General features: G+C 46.9%; 1 protein-coding gene across 4 annotated transcripts in view; it reads left to right on the top strand.

Moving 5' to 3' along the window:
- OSBPL9 (oxysterol binding protein like 9) overlaps positions 1–21,287 on the top strand; it is a 1,764,730-nt gene that overhangs the window by 31,520 nt on the left and 1,711,923 nt on the right. For all 4 annotated transcript variants that reach the window (XM_069642205.1, XM_069642206.1, XM_069642208.1 and 1 more), the window contains exon 2: positions 10,037–10,087. In XM_069642205.1, the coding sequence (XP_069498306.1) occupies positions 10,037–10,087 (51 nt within the window). The remainder of the gene's footprint in view (positions 1–10,036; positions 10,088–21,287) is intronic.

The following is a 21,287-nucleotide window of genomic DNA, read 5'->3' as shown; positions in this document are numbered from 1 at the left end:
TTACTCGGAGAGTAAGAGCATTGGTCTGTAGAAAGGTAAGCAGAAACCACTGAAAAGTAAGTTCTGCATGACAGAAAATGGACACCGACTCTGCCAAGAAGGATACAAAGGACAAAACCGTGTCAATTGTAGCCCCCCTTGGGTCCAACTGCCTGTTTCAACACCAATGACAGAACCTGATCCATTTGCTTCTGTACTGGGGCCTAGTCGAGGGTTTTCTGGCTGCCTGGATAATACGCATGTTAAGATGTTCTAAAGACTTGAACTCGGGCACCATGCCGCCAAGCTGAGCGATTGTGGGGAGGGGTGCCACATCGGCTGTTGCCCCTGATGAAAAAGATCGAAGGTCACTGGTAACCTGATCGGCGGATACACCGTCGGTTATTGAAGTTCTGAGAACCAACACCTGGCCGGCCACCACGGGGCTATGAGTAGAAGGCAACAGTTCACCGAGTTCTTCAGCTTCCAAATTGCTCGGTGAATTAGAGGCAGAGGCGGGAAGGCGTAAGCTCTCATGTTGTGCCATGGAATCTCGAGAGCATTCCTCCATAGAGGAGGCTCCCAGCCCCCCTCTGGAGACATACTGAGGAAGCTTCTTGTTTATCCCCGTAGCGAAGAGGTCCACTTCCGGTGTGCCCCAACTCAAGAAAATCCATGAGGGCCTGCCTTCAACTCCCACTCGTAGCTGACCACTGTCTGCCGGCTGAGGGCATCCGCTGTTACATTCAGCTGGCCCGGGATGTGCACTGCAAGCAGCCAAACACCATGAAGCACAGCCCACTCCCAAATCTGGATGTACAGGTCCACGAGAGGGGGAGACTTGGTTCCCCCTTGCTTGTTGATGTAATACATCGACACCACATTGTCCGTGCGTATGCGTACCACCTTGTTGGCTATGATCGGTCTGAACGCCTTGAGCGCTAGGAAGATCGCCAGAAGCTCTAAATGATTTATGTGGAGGAGCTTGTCCTGGGGCGACCCGAGATCCGAGACCTGAAGAGGATCTAACGTTGCACCCCACCCCAGGAGGGAGGAGTCCGTCATGATCGTCACTGTAGGAGCTGGGTCCTGGAACCCCGCACCCACCGACAGGTTGCTGAGAGATGACCACCATTCCAGGTCCACTCTCATGGAAGCCGGAATCATTATTAGCTTGGAATCCGGGTCCACAGCCTGACACCAAGAACTCCGAAGAGCCATCTGAGTCCGCCTCATCTTGAGACGAGCAAGAGGAAGAGCCAACACACACAAGGCCATGAGGCCCAGTAGCCTCTGGAACCACCAGGCCGACATGCTCTCCGACTGCGCAAACATCTGACACGTGACTAACAGATCCGCCATTCTGTCCCCGATCAGGTACACTCTGCAGTCGATCGTGTTCCAACGAAAACCCAGGAAAATGAAGTCCTGCGAGACCGTCATGGAAGATTTCCGCCAGTACACCGACAGCCCAAGATGGAACAGGAGCTGAAGGAGAGACTGAAGATTGCCCGCTGCTTTCAACGGGCAAGGACTGCGTAAGAGCCAGTCGTCCAAATACGGATGCACATGGATACCCTGCAGATGAAGATAGGCCGCAATCACCGACATCATCTTCGTGAAGACATGCGGCGCAGAGCTGAGGCCAAAAGGAAGCACTCGAAACTGGAAGAGAAACGGAGATGTCTCCTGTGTGGATTCCAATTCAGAATATGCATGTACGCATCCTGAAGATCCACTACGCTGAGCCAATTGCCCATCTGCAAGGAGGACCGTATCTGGCTGGGCGTGATCGTCTTGAATTTCTCTTGGGGTAGGAAAAGATTGAAATGGGAAAGGTCTAGGATGGTGCGCAGGCGATCCTGGTTGGGTTTGGGCACTGTTAACAGTGGGAGTAGAAGCCCTCCCCTCGCTCCCCAAGGGGAACGGATTCTACAGCTCTGAGGTCCAGAAGTTTCTGAACCTCGGCTTTGAGGGAGGGCGAGCCCGACAGCTGAAAAGGAGGGTTCAAGGGTTGGGTAGGAGGTAGGGGTAAGCGGAAGCTCCCCCGAGCGACTGACAAGACCCATCTGTCTTCGGTGATGGTCTGCCACGCCTCCCTATGAGACTCCATGCGTCCTCCCACCGGGGTCTCGTGCGAGCGCAGAGAACCCTCATTTTGTAGGTTTTTCGGTGGTGTTGCCACCTGAACCCGAGGAGCGGGAGAAAAACCGAGTCCGTTGTTACCTCCGGCAGTTATTCCCCGAAGGGGTATCCATGCTGCGAGAATTCCGGTCTAGGAAGCCCCCAAAGCCAGAGGAGGCTCGACTTTGCGACAACGGTCTCTGGGTTTTAAAAGGGGTTTTAACAAGGACCGACAAGGACTTGGCTGTCTGAGTGCTATCCTTCGTCTTGGTCAGCTCTACATCTGTTGTAGAATGAAAGAGCTCATTGCCATCAAACGGAAGGTCCAACACCTTGTCCTGCACTTCCTTTGAGAATTTGGTGGCATGCAGCCATGCCTGTCGTGAGTTATCAACCCCCAGCATAAGGCCCGAGCCGAGGTGTCTTAAGTGATGAGCCGCAGCCTCCATGAGATCCTGGCGTCGGATAATCCCGCTTTAAAGTCTTCCAGCTTCTCGACCGGAATGAACTCTTCAAACTCCGACAGACCTTTCCACATCCGCATATTAGCCCCCGCTAACACCAGTTCGGCATTGGCCTGCCTGAGCTGCAAGGCCGAGTTGGTGAAAATCTTCCTCCCAAGTGAGTCGAGGAGCTTATCCTCCTTTGCCAGAACCTGAGTAGCCGTTGTGGAAGAGGATGCTGCAGGCCTGGACTGTAAAGTAGCCGCAGCCACCACTGTGGAGGAGGGGGGCGGACAAGAAGACCGGGTCACCTCTTCCGAATAATGCAGCCTGTATCGCGCGTCAATTTTCTTATTGATGAAAAGTCCAGAGTGTGGCTTTTCCCAGACCCTGCGGACCTCGGCCAGAACGTCCTTCTGCAAGAACAGGCTGGTATGCTCCAAAGGAGACAGGGTGAACGCCCCAGAAAGCACGCCCTCCTGCGGAGCGGGTGCCTCGGGCACCGGAACATCCAAGAAGCGCATCATGTCCAGTACCCCGGTCATGAAAAGCTCTAATAGAGCGGGGCAGGTCCTCGTTGTCCTGATCTGTCCCTGCGCGTCATCCGACAGGTCAAGATCCTGCTGAGCCGTGTCGGGCGCTGCCTTGTCCACGGGGGTCAATGGGGGCAAAGGAAGAAGATTCTGGGAGACAACGTAGGCAAGGGAGGCGCCGGCAGAGCCACCGGAGGAACGTGTGGAGCCAGAGGCGCGGGCGGACATATCTCCCTAAAAAGCCCTTTGAAATATTCCCTCGTGGGGTCGGTACACATGAGCGTCTGAAATTTGCCAAAAAATACGTCCTCCGGGGACTGTTTTGGAACCAGAGGAGGCCTCTCATGAGGATGATAATTCCAGGGACGTTACGGGGAAGGGTGCCACACCGGCCCATCCACTGACGTATCCACATAAATCAAAGGTGCCGACCCCGCAGGCAACGAAACATTGTGCAGAAGGGGCAACCGAGCGTTCCAGTCATAAACTGGCTGAAAAGGATGCGCACAAGGAACTCTATGTTCACCCACAGAACCAAGCCCTACACCTGAGGCCGATGGCGTAGTTGTAGGGGTAGCACCCAAAATGGCCGTCGCGGTCGTGGCGGGAACGGGCGCCATTTTGTCATCACCTGAAGGGAACTGCGGCACGTGAGGAAGTGAGGCAGGGGTCCCCGTCGATCGATCAGGGGTCTTAACTTTAACCTTAACATAAGGAACCTCGGCTGAGCCGGTACTATGTGGCCTGGAATGTTTCTGCGACATACCAATCGCCAAATTAGCCTTCTCAGGAAGGAAGGACCTCGGCACTGCCGGTAAAAGAAGAACTTTCCTTCTTTGCCCCCTCAACAGATCTGATGTCGCCACAAGAGCGGGAACGTGAGAAACAACCTTCACCGATATGGCCTTGCCAGGCCTCTTAGAAATGTTGGTAACTTTAGCCTCTGTGCGAGGGACCTCGGACCCAGGTCTGGTAATAGCCTTACTAGCGCAGGCCTCGAACATCAGTTTGGTAACAGCAAGCCCCGCCGAGGCCTCGGGGCGAACCCCGGTCTTATTTTTGAGGGAAGCCGACAAAGGGGTCTCGGAGCAAGCTCCGGTACCACACAACTCGGTAGAACTGGGTCTACAAGCGGCCCCAACAGGAGGGGCCTCAGAGTGTACTCCGGTATCCACAGGCCCCTTACGGAGACCCTCGGAGAAAACTCTGGTATAATTGTTAGGCCCAACGGGCACCTCAAGCCGAACCCCGGTGACAGAGCGATCAATGCCCCTCCCGGCCCAGGAGGAACCCGGAAAGGTGTCTCCCGACCGGGGGGCTCTGAAAAGTAAAGAACTTACCGTGTGTCTCTTCTTTTCGTCGATGAACGCTTGAAAATGCGAAGGAGGAGTTTGTCGGAAAACCTCCTCCCACCGCTCCAACCGACGTTGAAGAGCCCGGACCGGAAGGGAATCGCAGCAAAAACAGGAGTCCCAACGGGGATCCGGACCCAAACACTGTAAACAAAGAGGAAGGGGATCCGCCCTCGCAAAGCATTGTTGACACGATGAACAATCTGGAAAGTCTAGTTTGAACGACATAGACAGACTAGTACACGACTGCTAGCGAGAGCCAGAGAGGAAAAAAAGGAAGAAAATCTTCCGCGGATGCAAGTGCGCCCGGTCCCGAATGAGCGGAGAAAAGGACTGATGGGTTATGCGTGGGGTGGAGCCAAGGTGGGTGGGGTTATGGCCGCATGTTTGGCCCCGTGCAAGAAAGAGAGGAAGGACCCATTTTAGCAAAATTTTGGATGCTTTTTACAAATTGCTCCGGTCCCGTCCCTAGGACGGCGAGATGTCCCATAAGTATGGAGGAAAGTGGATGGGACGTAGGAGTAAGCATAACTTCTGATTGTGTCCCCTATCTTAGCACATGCCCTTACATGCTGATTGTGTACCTAGGCAATTGTACAAGTAATTTACGTTATCACTGCTCTAATACATCTGTGATGCCTGTTAACAAAGTATAAGGAGCTACCTGTACTGTCACACTGCGACTAGCAACATGGACGCAAGCGTGTCTCCTGACCCTTTACTCTAGTGTATGCTGAACTTGCCTACATCTCATTTATATGCATGCTCGGTAGGTCCTGGTTCAACATGCACACGCTTACCATTAATCTCAGCCATGCTAGTTTACTATTCTTGCTCAACTTGCTAGGGGTCTTCATCTCTTTGAGAATACAAGACCCACTGACCATGGCTTCTATGACACTTAACAGCTCTCACCCCACGGTATATCCAAGCAGCCTGCTCCGACCCAGCACTCCTTGTATCATTGAGGCTAGAAACGTGAGACTCCGATCACGTCTCAGTAAACTCTATGAACCACTCGCTAGATCCCTACCCTCACCTAACATCAAAACCAACCTCCATATTGTCCAGAAAACCATAAATGGTACGCCTAACCCCATCAACTATGTCTATCAGGTCACTTCCAAACCACACCTTGACCAAATCTAACAAATTAGACACATCACCCTCACCCTCTACCACTACAACACCTGCTCCCCCACTTAAAGTTGCTTTAATAAATGCTAGATCCTTAGTGGCACATGCCACAGACATTGCTGACCTAATATTGGCTCACAACCATGACCTCTTAGCCATTACTGAGTATTGGCTACACGAAGCAGCAGGACCCCTGCTTTCCTTGGCTGTCCCGGATGGTTATACCATAATCAGATAGGATAGAGACAAAGCATGAGGCGGAGGAATCACCATTATCTCTAAATCTAGCCTCTCTGAGACTAGCTCCCGCCCAAAACGCCCCCTGCTGTGAAATCCTCACAGCAAAACTCCCTCTAGTTAATTCCCAGACATTAACCATTCACCTTATCTATAGGCCCCCTGGCCCTATTGGAACTTTTGAGGACACACACTCTACTGTCCAATAACCTTTAACCACATCTCAAGTATTAGTCATTGCTAATACTCTATCCGAATTAGGCCTATCCCATAAAATCACCGAACCCACCCACATTAAACGGAGAATCCTCGACTGGGTTTTGGAACACAATTGCACAGCCAATATCACTTCCATCACATCTTATTTAGTATTTATTTACTTATATTACGCACCTAACTCCTAGAGGGGTAGCAAGGCACAGAGGCAGCAAGAGGAATGCAAAGCTTGGTTACATACAAGGAATGAAGTCCAGCCGTGGACTTCATCCTTGGACAGACCACTTTCTCGTGTCCTTTTCAATTCTTACTTCCAGACCACTCCCGCTAACCACTCCTACTGCCCCACCTTGTCTAACAAGAAACAAAACAAAAATAACAAGGGATAAAGTGATCCCAGTGATCCTCCCTACCCTCAACTTGCTTGAAGACAACCTTGACCCAGGCCCACTTGTCAAGGAGTATAACAAAATCATGCTGACTACACTTGATACCATTTGCTCCCAGCAAACTTAGACTTAGTAAGCCTAAAGCGCATCTGAACAAATGGTTCTCGCCTCAACTCAAAGACCTTAGAAACCTAAAGAGGAGTTGTGAAACTACTTGGAGACTACTCCCAACCACAGCTAACAAAACTAAACTCGCCGAAATTTCATCCCATTACAAAAAGGAAATCTTCCTAGACAAACGCAATTCCTACAATAAACGTATCTCTAGCGCTAACTCTAGCACTAGAGAATTATTCTCCATCCTTAAGGAACATGAATCCCCTATCAGCATCCTGATATCTGTACCAAGGACAATGGTGCACTGATATACAACAGGCCCTCTCCAATGAAGGGACCACCCTTCAAAACAAAATATCCCAAAAATAAAATCCTTTAACCATCCTCCTAACCACATTACTCTGAGTGTCCCTTCGAAGAAAACACTGGCTAACCAGACCCCCCCCCCCCGATTTAAATTCGCCAAACTCTCTCTCCTTGAGGCAGAGAAAGTAATTCTTTCACTCAAGCCCTCTAACTGCTAGGGAGATCTCTGCCCTGCTCAGCTCATAAAAGACGTTGCAAGCGATCTTGCCCCTTTTTATAGCCAAATTCATCAATGCCTCATTTGCATCTGGCACCGTCCCATCCAACCTCAAACAATCATGGGTGCTCCCCCTACTAAAGAAACAAACCTTAGATCCACTCATACCCACTAACTACCGCCCTATTACAACTGTCCCCTTTCTGCTTAAGATCCTTGATAAAGTTGCATACCTCCAAATTCAAAAATATTTGGAACAACAACTCCTAGGAGCACGTCAATCAGGCTTCTGCCCCCAACACGGAACTGAGACTGCCCTTATCGACCTGAAGGCACAGGTCGACGAGCTGAGAGACAGGGAAAACAGCCCTCCTCCTACTTCTTGACCTCTCAGCTGCATTCGACCTTGTGGATCACAAGGTCTTATGCAGACACCTGGATTCAGCTGCCCACGTCTCCAAAGATGCTATAACATGGATTGAGTCCTTCTTAAGCGACAGAGCAATGAGGGTTTTCTCTCCTTCAGCAGCAGCAGACCCCATTCCCATCACCTGCGGTGTTCCCCAGTGGTCCTGTCTCCCCCCCCATTTTATATAACCTATTTACCAAGCCCCTCTTTGATGATCTGGACCTTCTCGGTATCACCTACACTAATTATGCAGATGATACCCAGATTCTCCTCCCACTTTCCGGGGATTACGAGAAGGATTTGGCCTTGGTGAATAGGGTGTATCTCATCATCCAGGCATGGATGGCTACTAACGGTCTATGCCTGAATGATGACAAAACAGAGCTGATCATTCCGGGTACCTACATTAACCTGAAGAAACCTTGACAGGATTACTCATCTTTGTGAATGTTGGCATGTCCACACCTAGATAGAATTGTGAACACTAGCCTGCGTCGCATATAGATAGAATTGTGAATATTCGCATGTCCACACCTAGATAGAATTCTGAACAGTGGCCTGCGCCGCATCTAGACAGGATTGTGAATGTTGGCATGACCACACCTAGATAGAATTCTGAACAGTGGCCTGCGCCGCTTCTAGATAGGATTGTGAAGGCCAACAAGTGCCACGCTTAGACAATACCGTGAATGTTAGCATGCTAAAGGTCAGGTAACCCACTAACCAATATAACCTCAAACTCTGCATACTTATCTCGCTCAAAAACTCACACAACCATCTCTCGCACCACAAGCCGCATGCACTTCACAACACTGCAACAACACATAAACCGGAACAACAGCACACGCGCACTGACACCGATTCAATACCCGCACCAAAGCTCAGCATCTGGTGTATACCGAGTTGAAGCTGCCAACAGAACACCGCTCCTCTCACTATCCTACTCCCTCTTCACCTTACTAATCCACCCACCAACCTTATCGTTTACAGATCCGCCAGAGCGCCTAGGGACCAATTCCGTTGGTGACGGTGCACGGTACAAATACCCTTAACATTAACATCATTGATGGTAACCTTATTAAGGTGGCCAAGGAGGTAAAAACACTTGGGTTCTACCTCGATTCCACCCTCTCCCTAGCTAAACAAGTAAGCACCATGGCCTCTGCCACAGCCTACACATTTAAGCTGATCAGTACTTGCAAAGCCTTTCTCTCGGACAATAATTGCATCACCTTGGCAAGAGCCCTGATCCTATCAAGGCTCGACTATTGCAATGCATTATACATTGGGGCCAACAAATCTATCATCCAAAGATTCAAATCCTAATGCCTTAAGAACAGCCCCTGGCGTGCCCAAAAATCACATATCTCGGTGATAAGGCGCCAAAACAACTGGCTTGCTACCCTTAACAAAATCCAATTAAAAATGGCCTACCTGACACACAAGGTACAACAACAAGGTGAACAACGCTGCCCCTAGTTATCTCACAAACTGATTTCAAAGAAGAACTTCCACTAAACCCACGAGATGTATTAATTTCAACTGCATCACCATCCCTAGATTCAAGCTATCTAAGGTTGCTGGAAACAGCTTCCACGTCAAAGCTGCCCAACTGTGGAATTCCTTACCACACCACATTAGAGCAGATCCATCCCACACAAAGTTTAGACTAAGTTACATCAACTGGCTGAAGTCGAACGACATCTAATGTCCACATATACGTATCCCTTAGCCCGGATTACACTCCCGCACCACTGCACCCCTCCTTGTATATTTGCCTGTGCCCCCCGTATCCTAGTTGTATGAACTATGCCTCTGTATTTTGTCTAAATTGTAATTACTGAATTATGTATATTCCACTGTGTTCTGTTGTCTGTTTTTGTGATTCTCATCTGCACTACTTTTTGATTGGGCTGACAATTCTGTAACCTGTTAACCAAGCTTCGCATTATCTGTAACTGTTGTGCCCTGATACCCCTGGGCCTGGTGCGCATTATAAATGGATAAACTAAACTAAACTTATTGGGAAAAAGGAACTGATGTCCAAATGATGTAGTAGTTTTCACTGATGGTATCCTTAAGAAAGGAAGTATTCCTCCTAGAAAACTCCTGTGAATATGTAGAAAAATGCACATAAACGGTACTCCTTATGTTCCCTCTAGCTCTTCTGTTGTCATACGTACAGCATTACTGGTTCAAATCTCTGCCAAGCTAGCAAATAAATAAAATTACATTAATAGACCCCCCCTCTACTTAGATTCGGAGAACAACACTGAGTCACAGATTGGTTTGTAATGTGGATTACACATTGTCATTTAAGGACAATGTTAGATTTTCAGTGCAGTCTTAGAAAATTCATTGGGGCCTGGAGCACAGCTTGCTGTACCAGCGATGATCAGACTGCCAGTTTGCCCAGCTAACCTTCTCGGAGCCCATCCTACCATTTTTTGCTAGGGTAAGGGATGCTCCAATATTAAACCTGCCAGCAGATAACCTTGATGTAATGGCTGTCAAGTATTGTTAACAAATAGATTCATTATTATTTGTTTTATTAAATTTCTTATGTTCTTCTTTCAGTCAAAGGACAAAATGATGAGAGGATCACGCCGGGGATGCGTCCGACTTAGAGTAAGTTTTTTTTTTTTTCTCTCCAGTATCACTAAGAGTTCACACTTTCTGTGATTAATTCATACTCTGTAGTGACTTTGTTTGTGTTTGAAAAGTTCACATATGTTTTCACAATTTAAAAAAATCTCCAGTGGAATAGAGATTTTGTTTAACTGCCGAGGCCTCCTGGAGAACTGATAGATTTTTGAATGTGTGGATATTTTAGATTAATTTAGGCGGCAATAGCTTAATTACGGTTACCTTGTTCTGTTATCTTTATTTCGAATGGATTGTGTCCTCCCACATATTGCTCATCTTTAGATATCTCCCTTCCAGCGTTCGCTGTTTCAGCAACAGCAAATTCAGTAGAGGTTGCTGTGTGTCGTGTTGATCGAATCGATGTCCCTCGAAGTCCTCTTTCTCGAAGTTGACGTCATCAATGCTATAAATAGCATGCACTGTTACTTCAGTTCTGTTTTTCTGTGATAGCTTTCGCTTTGGATACGGCACGTCTGGTTTCTCACAAAACTACGCCATAACCTCTGGATGTCTTCTTCTTCTACCTCAAAGACCCGGTTCAAGAAGTGCAATGATTGTGGTGCTAAGATGTCGATAAGTGACCCACATCGGGTCTGTTTGTGGTGTCTTGGTGTCGACCACAGAACGGCTGTCTGTGGATCTTGCCAATCCCTGACGGCCAATAAGGAGAAAAGCAAGGCTAAAGCCTGCACGCCCTCAGCCCTGGGTGAGAAGCCTCTGACCCATCGCGACCCCTCGAGGCCCTGAGTCGACGACAGGCCCAGGCTTGTCCATCGAAGAGGCACAGATCGAGACCTTTGAGGATTCCATTTAATGCCAATAGAGTCGCGATGCCTTCGAAGGAAATTGGAAAAAACATTCAAACCTCTTCCTAAGAAGGAACTTTTCAAGTTCCTGTCTTTGATTTTTGAAGAACATGTGCCCTGTGGTCGGGACACACCACTTTTTTGGTTACAGTATGGCACACCCAATGCCCCTGAGGCCCTCATATCAGTGGATTCTAGAATGAGGGATCTATATGATAATTTACAATCAGCAAGTAGCCTTGACAGAGTTAGACTTTGGAAAGCCTGCTCCATCAGAACATGCCGAGGCAGCCTACAGGCAGCTCATGGGCAAAGTGACAGGGTTTCTGGGGATGGGGCAGGCCAGCTCCATCTTTTGAGCAAGATGACCTCACAGACATCTTAGACAAGGGTCCTCAAAAAGACCCTGTGTTACCTTTCCATATAGCCCTTCAAAAGAGGGTGAACGCTAATTGGGAAGTGCCAGAGACCAGCCCAGCTTTAAACAAAAACCTTACTAAGAAGTATAGGCCTTCAAGCAGTGACTCAGAATATCTGTCCAGCCACCTGACACCGGAAAGCTTGGTGGGTGAAGCTGCAACTTCCACCTCTAGACGGGCAGCACATCCCACAATACCACTGGACAGAGATAACCAGCGTTTCAACGCTATGGCAAAGAAGGAATTTTCAGCCGGGAGTATGGCCTTGAAGTCAGTCGACGCCACTTGTGCCCTTGCAAAATGGTCCTACACCTTGTGGAATTGTATTTCTATGGTGGCTGAACATATTCCTGAAGGAGGGGAGAGAGAAGGGTTTCTTAGCATTGTGAAAGATGGGAAAGACGTAATGTGCAAGTCTCTCCGATCAGCTTTGGACTCTGCCAACAGTATTAGCAGAGCCATGGCGGCAAGCATTGCTATACGCAGATTTGCGTGGTTAAGGAAACCTGGTTTTGCGCCTGATGTGCAGTCTAGACTTCTCAACATGCCCTCTGACGGCACGCAGCTATTTGGCAATAAGGCTGATGAATGCCTAGAAATACCTCAAAGGGGGGCACTCTGCGCCACCATCAGACCACCACAACCTGTGCATCCAAGTGCAGCGGCTTGGAGGGGTAAGTTCTTTTGTTACTACTACTCATTTGAAGAGCAAGAGGACTTGTCAGTCAATGAGGTCAAAGGAAATTTCCTTGTCGTGGACGAGGAAGAGGTGCCAAGCCTGCCCAAGCACTCAGCTGCTGCTTCAGCTGCCTCAAAACCACTATCGGGCCTTAATCCAAAAGACCATGGTGGGAGGCAGACTCACTCAGCATCTGCAACAATGGCAGAGCATTACTTCAGATGCTTGGGCTACTGCAGGGTTACTGCCTCCCCTTTTTAACAAGGCCTCAGGATCATCCGAAACCTTTTCACAAAACCCTTTAACCCATACTTGCATCCCTGGTCCAAAAGGTAAAAACTTCAAAAATACCTTTTCCGGTTCTAATTCCCCTTCATATAGAACTGGCAAACCATTTGTAAACGGCAAGTGATTTCCCAAATAATCTGCATCTGTCATCAATGGACTCTAATTTCCACAACCACCCAAGTACTGAGACGAGGAGGAAAAGGGGAACAATGCAGAGCAGAAGGAGCTCCAAGCTCCATGAGCCTGATAGTTGTTTTCAGAAGCCACCTGTGCGCGGGACATATAAAGATGGAAAAGAAACTATTGAAGGCTGCTGTTTGGGAGTACACGTTGCACCTCTCAGTGATGCGTGTGGAAGCTGAAAGTACTCGGTGTGGCGGAGCCGAGGGTCTAGCAGCAAAGAGGAAGAAGAAAGTTACGCGAGCCGGACGTGCTGCAGAGACGCCAGGAACCAAGGGAAGATTCATGATGGGCGTTACACTCGCTGGCACCTGAAGGAAGGCAGGTGTGCAGAAGCTGAGCCACGAGCAAAACCGGAACAAAGTGAAAGCAGTCCAGTGTGAAAAGCAAGCGGCAGAGCTGTGGCACGAAAGCGCAAAAGTGACCGAAGACGCCACACGGAGCCGGTGAGTCAGCCCAAGCAAAGTGTGGACGCCATTTGTAAACTTCAAAGCCACAGAGACAGAAACAGTAAGAAGATTGTTTGTGAGCCAAATGGAAATACTGTGAATACAATCCCCAGCCATGTATGAGTGCATGGAATGCCGATATGGGGTGTGGGATGTATTTACCCACTCAGCAGTACTTCCTCACATCATCCAACTGCACTTCAGCAGAACCAGCAAAATGGCTGCGCTGGCTCCTTGAGCACCAGAGCCTTGCCTCAAAACTGCATTTTGCAGATATAAAAGGATGGCTGCACTGTTTTGCCAAGCACCATTGGGCAGGATGGAACAATGGGACAGACTGAGAAAGCCTGACAGTGTGTTTCTTACATGCACCAAGAGGAAAATTGAGAAGCAGCACTGCTTTGCTGCTTGATCCACATTCCTCTTGAAAAAGGAAATATTTGGCCTTTATAATGATGGCACCCTGACGCTATTTCCATCTGTTAGACATCACCCTGCTGTCATCAATGAGGTCCTGTCATGCCCACCCATATCCAGATTGTGCTCCAGCAAAACAGAACATTATCCCTGTATGACAGGCTTTGTCAGCCAAATCTGAGAAATCAAAAGAAGCTTTATTTTCAGTCGCATGGGAAAACGCTTGACCTTTTGAGTAAAAACATTTCAAATATCAATGCTGCAAAAGAGACTCTGGCTCTCTGGGTCTATATCAATTTGAAAGGACCTGTTTCTTAAACAGATTGTTGTATAAGTGAAACTGATTAGGGCTGCAAAACAATGGGGGAAATTCAGAGGGAAAACCTTTTTGAAATGGTCAGCCCAGCAGACTTCACCATGTGTTAAAAGGCGCTTTCGTAAATGATGAAAAATGACTGTTTTAAAAGTGTAATGTCAAAAGAAGGCCCTGTTTTGGCCCAGCAATGTAAAGGTTTTTTTTTGCTGGGAAACATATATGGGATGTTTTATTCAACATGCTTGCTTTTGATTTAAAACAAAATTAAAATAAAATAAGAAATAAAGACATGGGCTGCCTTCTGAAAACTAGCCAAACAGGTTTCTGCTTGGGGGGGGGGGTTGCTAGCAACAGAAGAAGCCACAATATATTCTAGGACACATGAGTGCTAATTGCTACCATGGAAAACTTTGAATGGACCCAAAAGCACTAAACGGCCTAGGCATCAGACTTTTGTCTGGGCTGAGACCTCTTACAATGGAGATTCTGGGTAAAATAAGAAATCGCACGTCCCCGCGGCTTCTACTGGGAGCTTCAAAGCCAATTCAAGAGCAGCTTTGGAACTATGCCCTTATATGGTGAACTATGTTGACCATTTTGGCTCTAAAGACTATTTTATTAATAAACTTTTAAGACTTTTATCTTGGCAACAGGACTTCGCAGGAATGTAAAAAGTTAAGTCTAAATGTAATTTTGTGGTTTTTAATTTAAGATGCGGTAGCCTTCACTGCCATATTGAGAACAGAAATGGCACAGAATTGGACAGTTTGAGGAATGTGTACATGAGGCCACTGTGAAAATCAATACTTACATGCATTATGATAATCTAGACCCATGTATAAAGTTATAGAATTTTAGGTCGAATATTTCACTGAAAAGCGCGAAATTCAGACTGGCGAAACAAAGTCCTACAGACATGAGGGTGGGACTGCCATGCTCGGCATAAAATATGTAATCTGCCTATGTAATTTGTTAAAATACCAAAACTGTACAAATGTGCCATTTATGTCAAAACTGGGTTTTAGCTAAAGTAACTGTGGGATGATCCTAGGCATTGTAAAGCCACATCATAAAGTTGATGTCATGTCTCTAAAAGCCCAACCAGCTGACAGCAAGGCGGTAACCATTACCCCTGGACAATCCAGTTGTTAGAGGCATGGCCGGCCTAATTCTATGATGTCACCATGGCTTATAAATAAGGGTGGCTGACAGAACTCTGACACTCTCTTCTGAATTTTCCAGCACCTGCGTATCCAGATATTCCACCTTCACTCTGCAAGATTCCAGACCTCACTGCCAGAAAAGGGATAGTTGCCCCAGGTCTTCTTATCCAGGCAGAACTACCCTTCAGCACTAAATCCCCATAACAAAATCCCACTAACTTCAGGGAGAAAGAGGAAAGGTGGCTGAGCCCGCTTTGGGATCCTTCAGTGCCGCCTGCTTGCCCTGCTTACCCGCTTCAGCCAGCTAAGGTGTCGCTGTGCCCAGACCAGACCTTCGCCCAGCTGTCTTTTGCCAGGAGAGCCCGCTATCTGGCGACCAGAACCTTTTTAGCCCAGAACCCGGTTGGCTTTCCTAAATTCCAGTGCTGATTGTGAGTATTTCCCCCCTCCCATAGTAACACATAGCGTACCCTTCTTGACCCCTTTGTCTTTACCTTATTTTCTAAGTAATCCTATCCATACCCTGATAACTTGTCTAAACTGTTCTAATTCTCTGTGCACCCTGTCCATGTTTTTCTAGTGTTAGCGCAATTCTCTCATTCACCTTATCTTGTAACTCCTTAGCAATATTTGGAATAATTTAAATTAATTCCCACATAGATCTGAACCCAGGGTGAAAGGGTTAAGTTGCAGATTAACCCGGGATCGTACCGTGTCTTTCTTTAACAATTTAGTCTGAATAATCTAGTTTAAGTAAAACTTGTCCTTTTTTCTTTCCAAACCAATTTCCTCCCATTAATGGCTTTATTTTACCAAAACTCAACCTCCTTTTATCTTGCAAATCTCGTCCAGTTTTACAACTATAGCCCTCCTTTCACTTCTATATTGTCCCTGTGATGTGCATCTATCTCCCAGCCCAAAAACCGCATTCCAATTCAGAGTATTTCACCAGTTTTTTTTTTAAAACTGTGTTTGACATTTAAAACTGCAAACTAGAAAAAATGCAACTTTTCCATGTGTGTTTTGACTGCACTGTGTTTTCCATTCAACCTGCTTTTGTGAACTGTATGCCTTGTGTGATATCTTACCTTATAGTTGCTAGTGATATGACATTCCTGAGTCGGTGATAAAACCTATGTACATCATTATTTAATTACACATATAATTAATTATTTGTTAACATCCGAGTGTCATTTTAGGCTATGCCTCCTATTTTGTGAGGGAAGGTCGGATGTTGATTCAGTTTGCTGCCTCATATCCCTGACTACCTGCTGCTTGTTTCTATCCACTCAGAATTAGATTCATTGTGGGTTGAGGGAACATTGTAGGGGGAAATCTTAACTTGATTGCTATCTATCCTAATTGAAAAAGTGCTCCTATTCATTTGTGCTTTGGATATGTTCTTGTAGAAGGTTACCCAAGTGTATTTCAGTAGTTTTCATTGTAATTATCACCTGTGGTGATTGCTGCCCAATATTAAAATTGTGTGATTTTTCTTTGAAATTAAAATAAATATTTTGTTATCACCCACCGGCCTGGTTCATGGTCCATTGTGACCCGGGGTATTTGTAAAAGGGGGGGGGGGGTTGAGATGTGTCGGGTATTGGCTCAATTTAAATTTGTTGAAAATGAAAGAAAAAGTATTCTAATCGCGAGCTACATCTAAGGCTGAGGGCATAGGTCCTGGTCCGGTGTGTGACACCCGATTGGAATCCTTCACAGGAAAAGCTTAGAGCAAATGTTGGAACAACTATATTTTTAAAAAAATGTTTATTTCCGAGTTTATAATCACTGAAGTGATTTTTACAAGTTAGACGCAAAATCCCCTTAAACAAAGTTTACTGAAATGTATAATAGTAGAAAACGAAAGTCAGTAGTATCAGCACAGTAGACTGAGTAGCGGACGAGGAGAGCATAACTTAGTAGAACAGAACAAAACAGAACTGAACAACCTCTCCGAAGGGATTTGTGCTAACTTTAGCAAACCTGCAAAGACTCCGGTGCTTTGTCTTCAAAGATCAGCTCCAGAATTTTGGTAGCTGCTATCGTCCATGAAGGTCTAAGCCCACCTATGAGTCAATCCCACCAGGGATCTGTGTCTGTCAAGTATGCTTTCTCCAAATGGTAAAGCAGATAAGGAGATCTGTGAGGAGATGTTCCTGGGCATAGTAGGAGGAGATGCCGGAGCATTTCGATGGTTTGTCTTTGCAAAAGCGGCAGGTGTTGGTCACAGAGAGGCCTCTTATATGCAGAATCTCATTTGTAGGCAGCAGGTTCAACCTAGCTCGAAGAAGTGTTGATCGTGTTTTCCTGTTTGGGTGTCTTATGAGAAATGGTTGGATTTCGTTTAGTTTTCTGTGTGATGGGGGCAGATGCTGGGTCAATTTATAAGTAGCTGCCTTCTCCAATGTATTTATCCAGTCCATTTCGTCTAAGCATTTTTTAGTTTTTGTCGGATTACCCAGCAATTCTTCCATAGAGCTGCCGCAGACTTCCAGCTGTAGTTTACAGTTTGACTCCCAGGTGGTCAGCAGTTTGCATTTACCAGCAATCATCTCCTCTTGTACCATGGAGAAAATCGTAGGAGAAGATGGATCCTGATCTTCCGATATAACATAATCGAAGCTCTCATTACTATTGACTCTAAGGACGAGAGTGAGAGTTCCCTGTCTGATCAAAGCCAAAGGTGTTGAAGTTGCAAGATTCAGGACCAAACGCGAAAAAAAGGCTCTCCAGTCTGGGCCACAAGGCTTTAGGCAGAGATGGCATAGCCTCAGTTCCATAGGTGATTGTTGGAACCACTTTCCCCCGATAGAATTTGAGTAGGGGCATCCGAGAGAATCAACCATATTTTCTGTCCAGTACTTTGGCCTGTGAAATAAGGTTTCTCATTTTTGCAAGAAGGTATAGTTACATTGCCAGGTCTTTAGGTGTCGAGTCAATCAACACCCCAAGATATTTCAATTCTGCCACCTGTTCTACTTTTTCTCCAGCCAAAAACCATGAGTAGTTGTATTTTTTTTTAAAATTTGTAATCCGTTTTTCAAAGACCATGATTTTATTGGCTTCCGTGTATTTAGTTAATGAAACCAGCTGGCGTTGTAGGCCAATTGGGGTCTGATCCAGTTGAATGAGGTCATCCGCGTACAGGAGTCTTGGCACTTTCATGTTGCCCATTACTGGGGGAAAAGATTGTGTCACTGTGTTGGTTTCTTTGTAGTCCCCAAAATATGCCAGAAATGGGGCCGGGGTGAGAGGGCAGCCCTGTTTGACCCCTCGGGTGGTTGGTATTACTGCGGAAAGTAGACCCCTTTAAATTAAGCCGGACCTGGACAGTAGTGGCGGCGTGTAAGGCTTGTAGCGGACTCCAAATCTCCAGAGGGCACTCCCAGTTGCTTAATTTTTCTCAGAGTTTTCTTCTATTCACTAAATCAAAAGCCTGGGTAAGGTCTATGAATGCCAGGTATAATTTCTGCTTGGCTTCCAGGACTTTTGATTTTAGTATGCTCAACAGGAAGATATTGATGCTGGTTCCTATACCCTTTTTGAACCTCGGATTGAAGAGGGTCGTTGCAGGGTGTTTTTTTTTCCATGAATTGAAGTGTTCAGGAGTAATGATCCATAAACCTTCCCTATGACATCAAGTAAAGCCACCGGGCGACCGTTCCTAGGGTCGTCTTTTCTTCCTTTTTTAAATATTGGAATAATCACAGCTGAGGTCCTGAAGTCGAACATTATTTGAAAATCAAGCTCAGAAGATTAGCCCAGTCCTCTGGCGCAGATTTTAAGTTTGCATTGGAGAGGCCGTCGGGTCCTGGCGCCCGAGTTCTTCAGCTTGATTATTGAGCGTAATATGCCCGATTTCACGTGGAGGTCGACCCAGGGATCAGATGTCGGTGGGAGGGCAGGTAGAGGTAGCTCATCTGGGGAGCTGAACAGTATTGAGTAAAAATGTATCCATGTTGCCTCAGGAACTAAATATACAGAACCAAGGAAGATGTATGTAGTTGTGGAAGTAAAAGAGGAACTGTTACCTACGGAAATGAGAAGTGTTGGCAAGCGAGTAAACCAGGCAGCTACAAGTGTATGAGAAGTCCTGGCAGGGGAGTATACCAGGAAATTGCAAATCTACAGTCTCAAGAAAGGACTGTTTGTTGAACAAGGGAGGAACATTTGAAGGAATGAACTATAAGGCTAAGACAATTTGTAACTAATAGGATTGCTGTGGGCCAAGAAAGACACAAAGAACTGTTAGAGCAAAAAACATTGTTATCTTATTGAAGAATCCAGGGGAAGGGAAACGCCCTCTGGAGCCAAGGCTCTGTTACCTTGGAGAACTTTTATGTTGGAGCTGTTCTATTTTTATTCATGAACACATTTTGCAATCAGACTTTTCTTTTTCACTTTATACTTTGGTTTGTAGTGTGCGGGTCAGGATAGAACATTTGGCCACATGGGCGGTTTTGATTTTGACAGATCCTTAGTTTTTGGTTGTAGGTAGGGAAAGGCCTCTTTGAGCAGGGTTGGAGAGGCCTTTTCCCAGCCCATTTAAGTTAGTATTTAACCAAAAACATGGCAACTGTGTGGCCAGCTTTCATTTCTGAATTCTCACAAAATCTAGACACCATCTTGGATCGGATTTCAATCGCTCTATCGATTCACAAGACTGGAATTATTTTCTGAGCAATGAAAATAACCCCCCAATTTTGTTTAGCTTAACCGCTCATGCCCACGGTCCTGTCCCTACAAGGAACGCTCCCAGCGTCGCCCCACTGGTCGTTTTCTCCTTGTCGCACAGGACAGTGCCCTTGGCTCTAGCCCCTCTTCGCTCTTTTTTTTGCCCTCACTGTGGCACTACTAATTTACTTTGCTTCCGCCAGGAAAAGTCAGTTCTCAGCATGCATGTGCTGTGACAAACTGGTAACTGCCACCGACTCACAATTGCTCTGATTAGGGTAGGAACACCATATGAGACCGCTACTTGTGCTGCAATGCCTTCTTGGTGCACTCATTAGGTTGGCATCTTCAGTGGGGAGGAGGAGCAGTTCCCTGGCCCTTCACCACTACAGCTCAGAATGTTTCAAAGCTAAGAAGCGGTGATGGGCAAGTATCTTTCCTCCCATTAGGGCACCCAGGCTGGTGGACTCCTTTCCAGGAACCTCCTTGTCTGGGTGCGGTACTTTTCACACTCTGATGTTTGGGACTTACCCCAAGGGTACCTTGTCACTAGCTAATTCTTGTGGCTATTGCCAAGTGCCCTCGCCAGAGGGTCCCCACTTATGGGCTACGACTGGACAGGGTCAGAGATTCCCTGGATCAGGGCTAAAACTAGACATGAGAAAAAAAGGGGTTAAGATGCCTGTCTCGTCAAAGGGGGTTGCACCAATGGACATTTCCGGCCTCTACTCAGTGGTCCCGTTAATACTGCCAGTGTCATCATTGGTGGTTATTGCTCTCGGAGCCTTTCCAAGCAGCCCAACAAGATGATGGAAGGCTCAGCTAAGCAGCATGGAATATCGGCTAATGCAGGAGCTTTCAGGGCCTTTCATTTGTAAGGGAGCAAGCATTGGCTAGGGAAAACCCAAGTATCTGCACATCAGTGGTCCCTTTTGCCACCAGGCTGCAGTGGTCTGCACCTATGTGGATATCATTGCACCTCATTGTGAATCTTCTGACTGCATCCTTCCCCATTACCCTTTCTGACTGGTGGCTTTCAGGAAGCAGAGGACCCTCCTGGATTTCTTCTCAGGCCTCATGCGCTTGACGTCCTCCTTTGCAACAGCCTTCTTTGGAGGATCAGTATTTTGTTTAATTCCGGCCAGCAAAGAGGGACAACTTCAGGCTCACCATTAAGGAAATGCTGCCTCAGTTTCCTTATCCAGCTGTTCCTCCAGGTCTCGCACTCAGCCCCAGTGACCTCGATGGTTTCTTTATGCACGACAGACACATATTCTTTTGGCAGGTTTTTGGGTCTACCGTATTCTTTGTGGGGTGCCCCTTTACATCTGTATCAGGGACTCCTACATTGGTGCAGCCCCCTTGTCCTCTGGGTTCTCAGCTGTGATTAATCCTGCAGAGTCATCAGTGATTCCCTATGACGGTCACCCCCTACATGGCCAGGGAACGGCAGCCGCTACCTGATCCTGACCCCAGGGGTGGTATTATGAGGGAGGATGATGTGGGAGGGCAAGACCACTGGGAGGAGTTGATGACTCCATTAGGAGAGACAGGGCACACTCCTTCCACACCCTTTTTGAAAACAAGTGCTGATGGCATACTGTTAATCTGAGCAAAATACCAGTTCATATACTGCTCACTTAACATCTCCTGTCTCTGATGTTTCTGATTAAAACGAATATCCAAAACAATGTAACTTTAAAAGATCCCAAATTCCTATGGACTCCAACTCCCATAAAGCCTAGCCTCAATTATTGAGACGAGGAAGAGGAAGGAGTCAATGTGGAT

The sequence above is a fragment of the Ambystoma mexicanum genome, chromosome 1q (assembly GCF_040938575.1).
Source record: "Ambystoma mexicanum isolate Mex_15411 chromosome 1q, UKY_AmexF1_1, whole genome shotgun sequence".
NCBI lineage: Eukaryota > Metazoa > Chordata > Amphibia > Caudata > Ambystomatidae > Ambystoma > Ambystoma mexicanum.
Note: the sequence above shows the minus strand (reverse complement) of the source record. Positions and strands in the feature narration are given on the sequence as shown.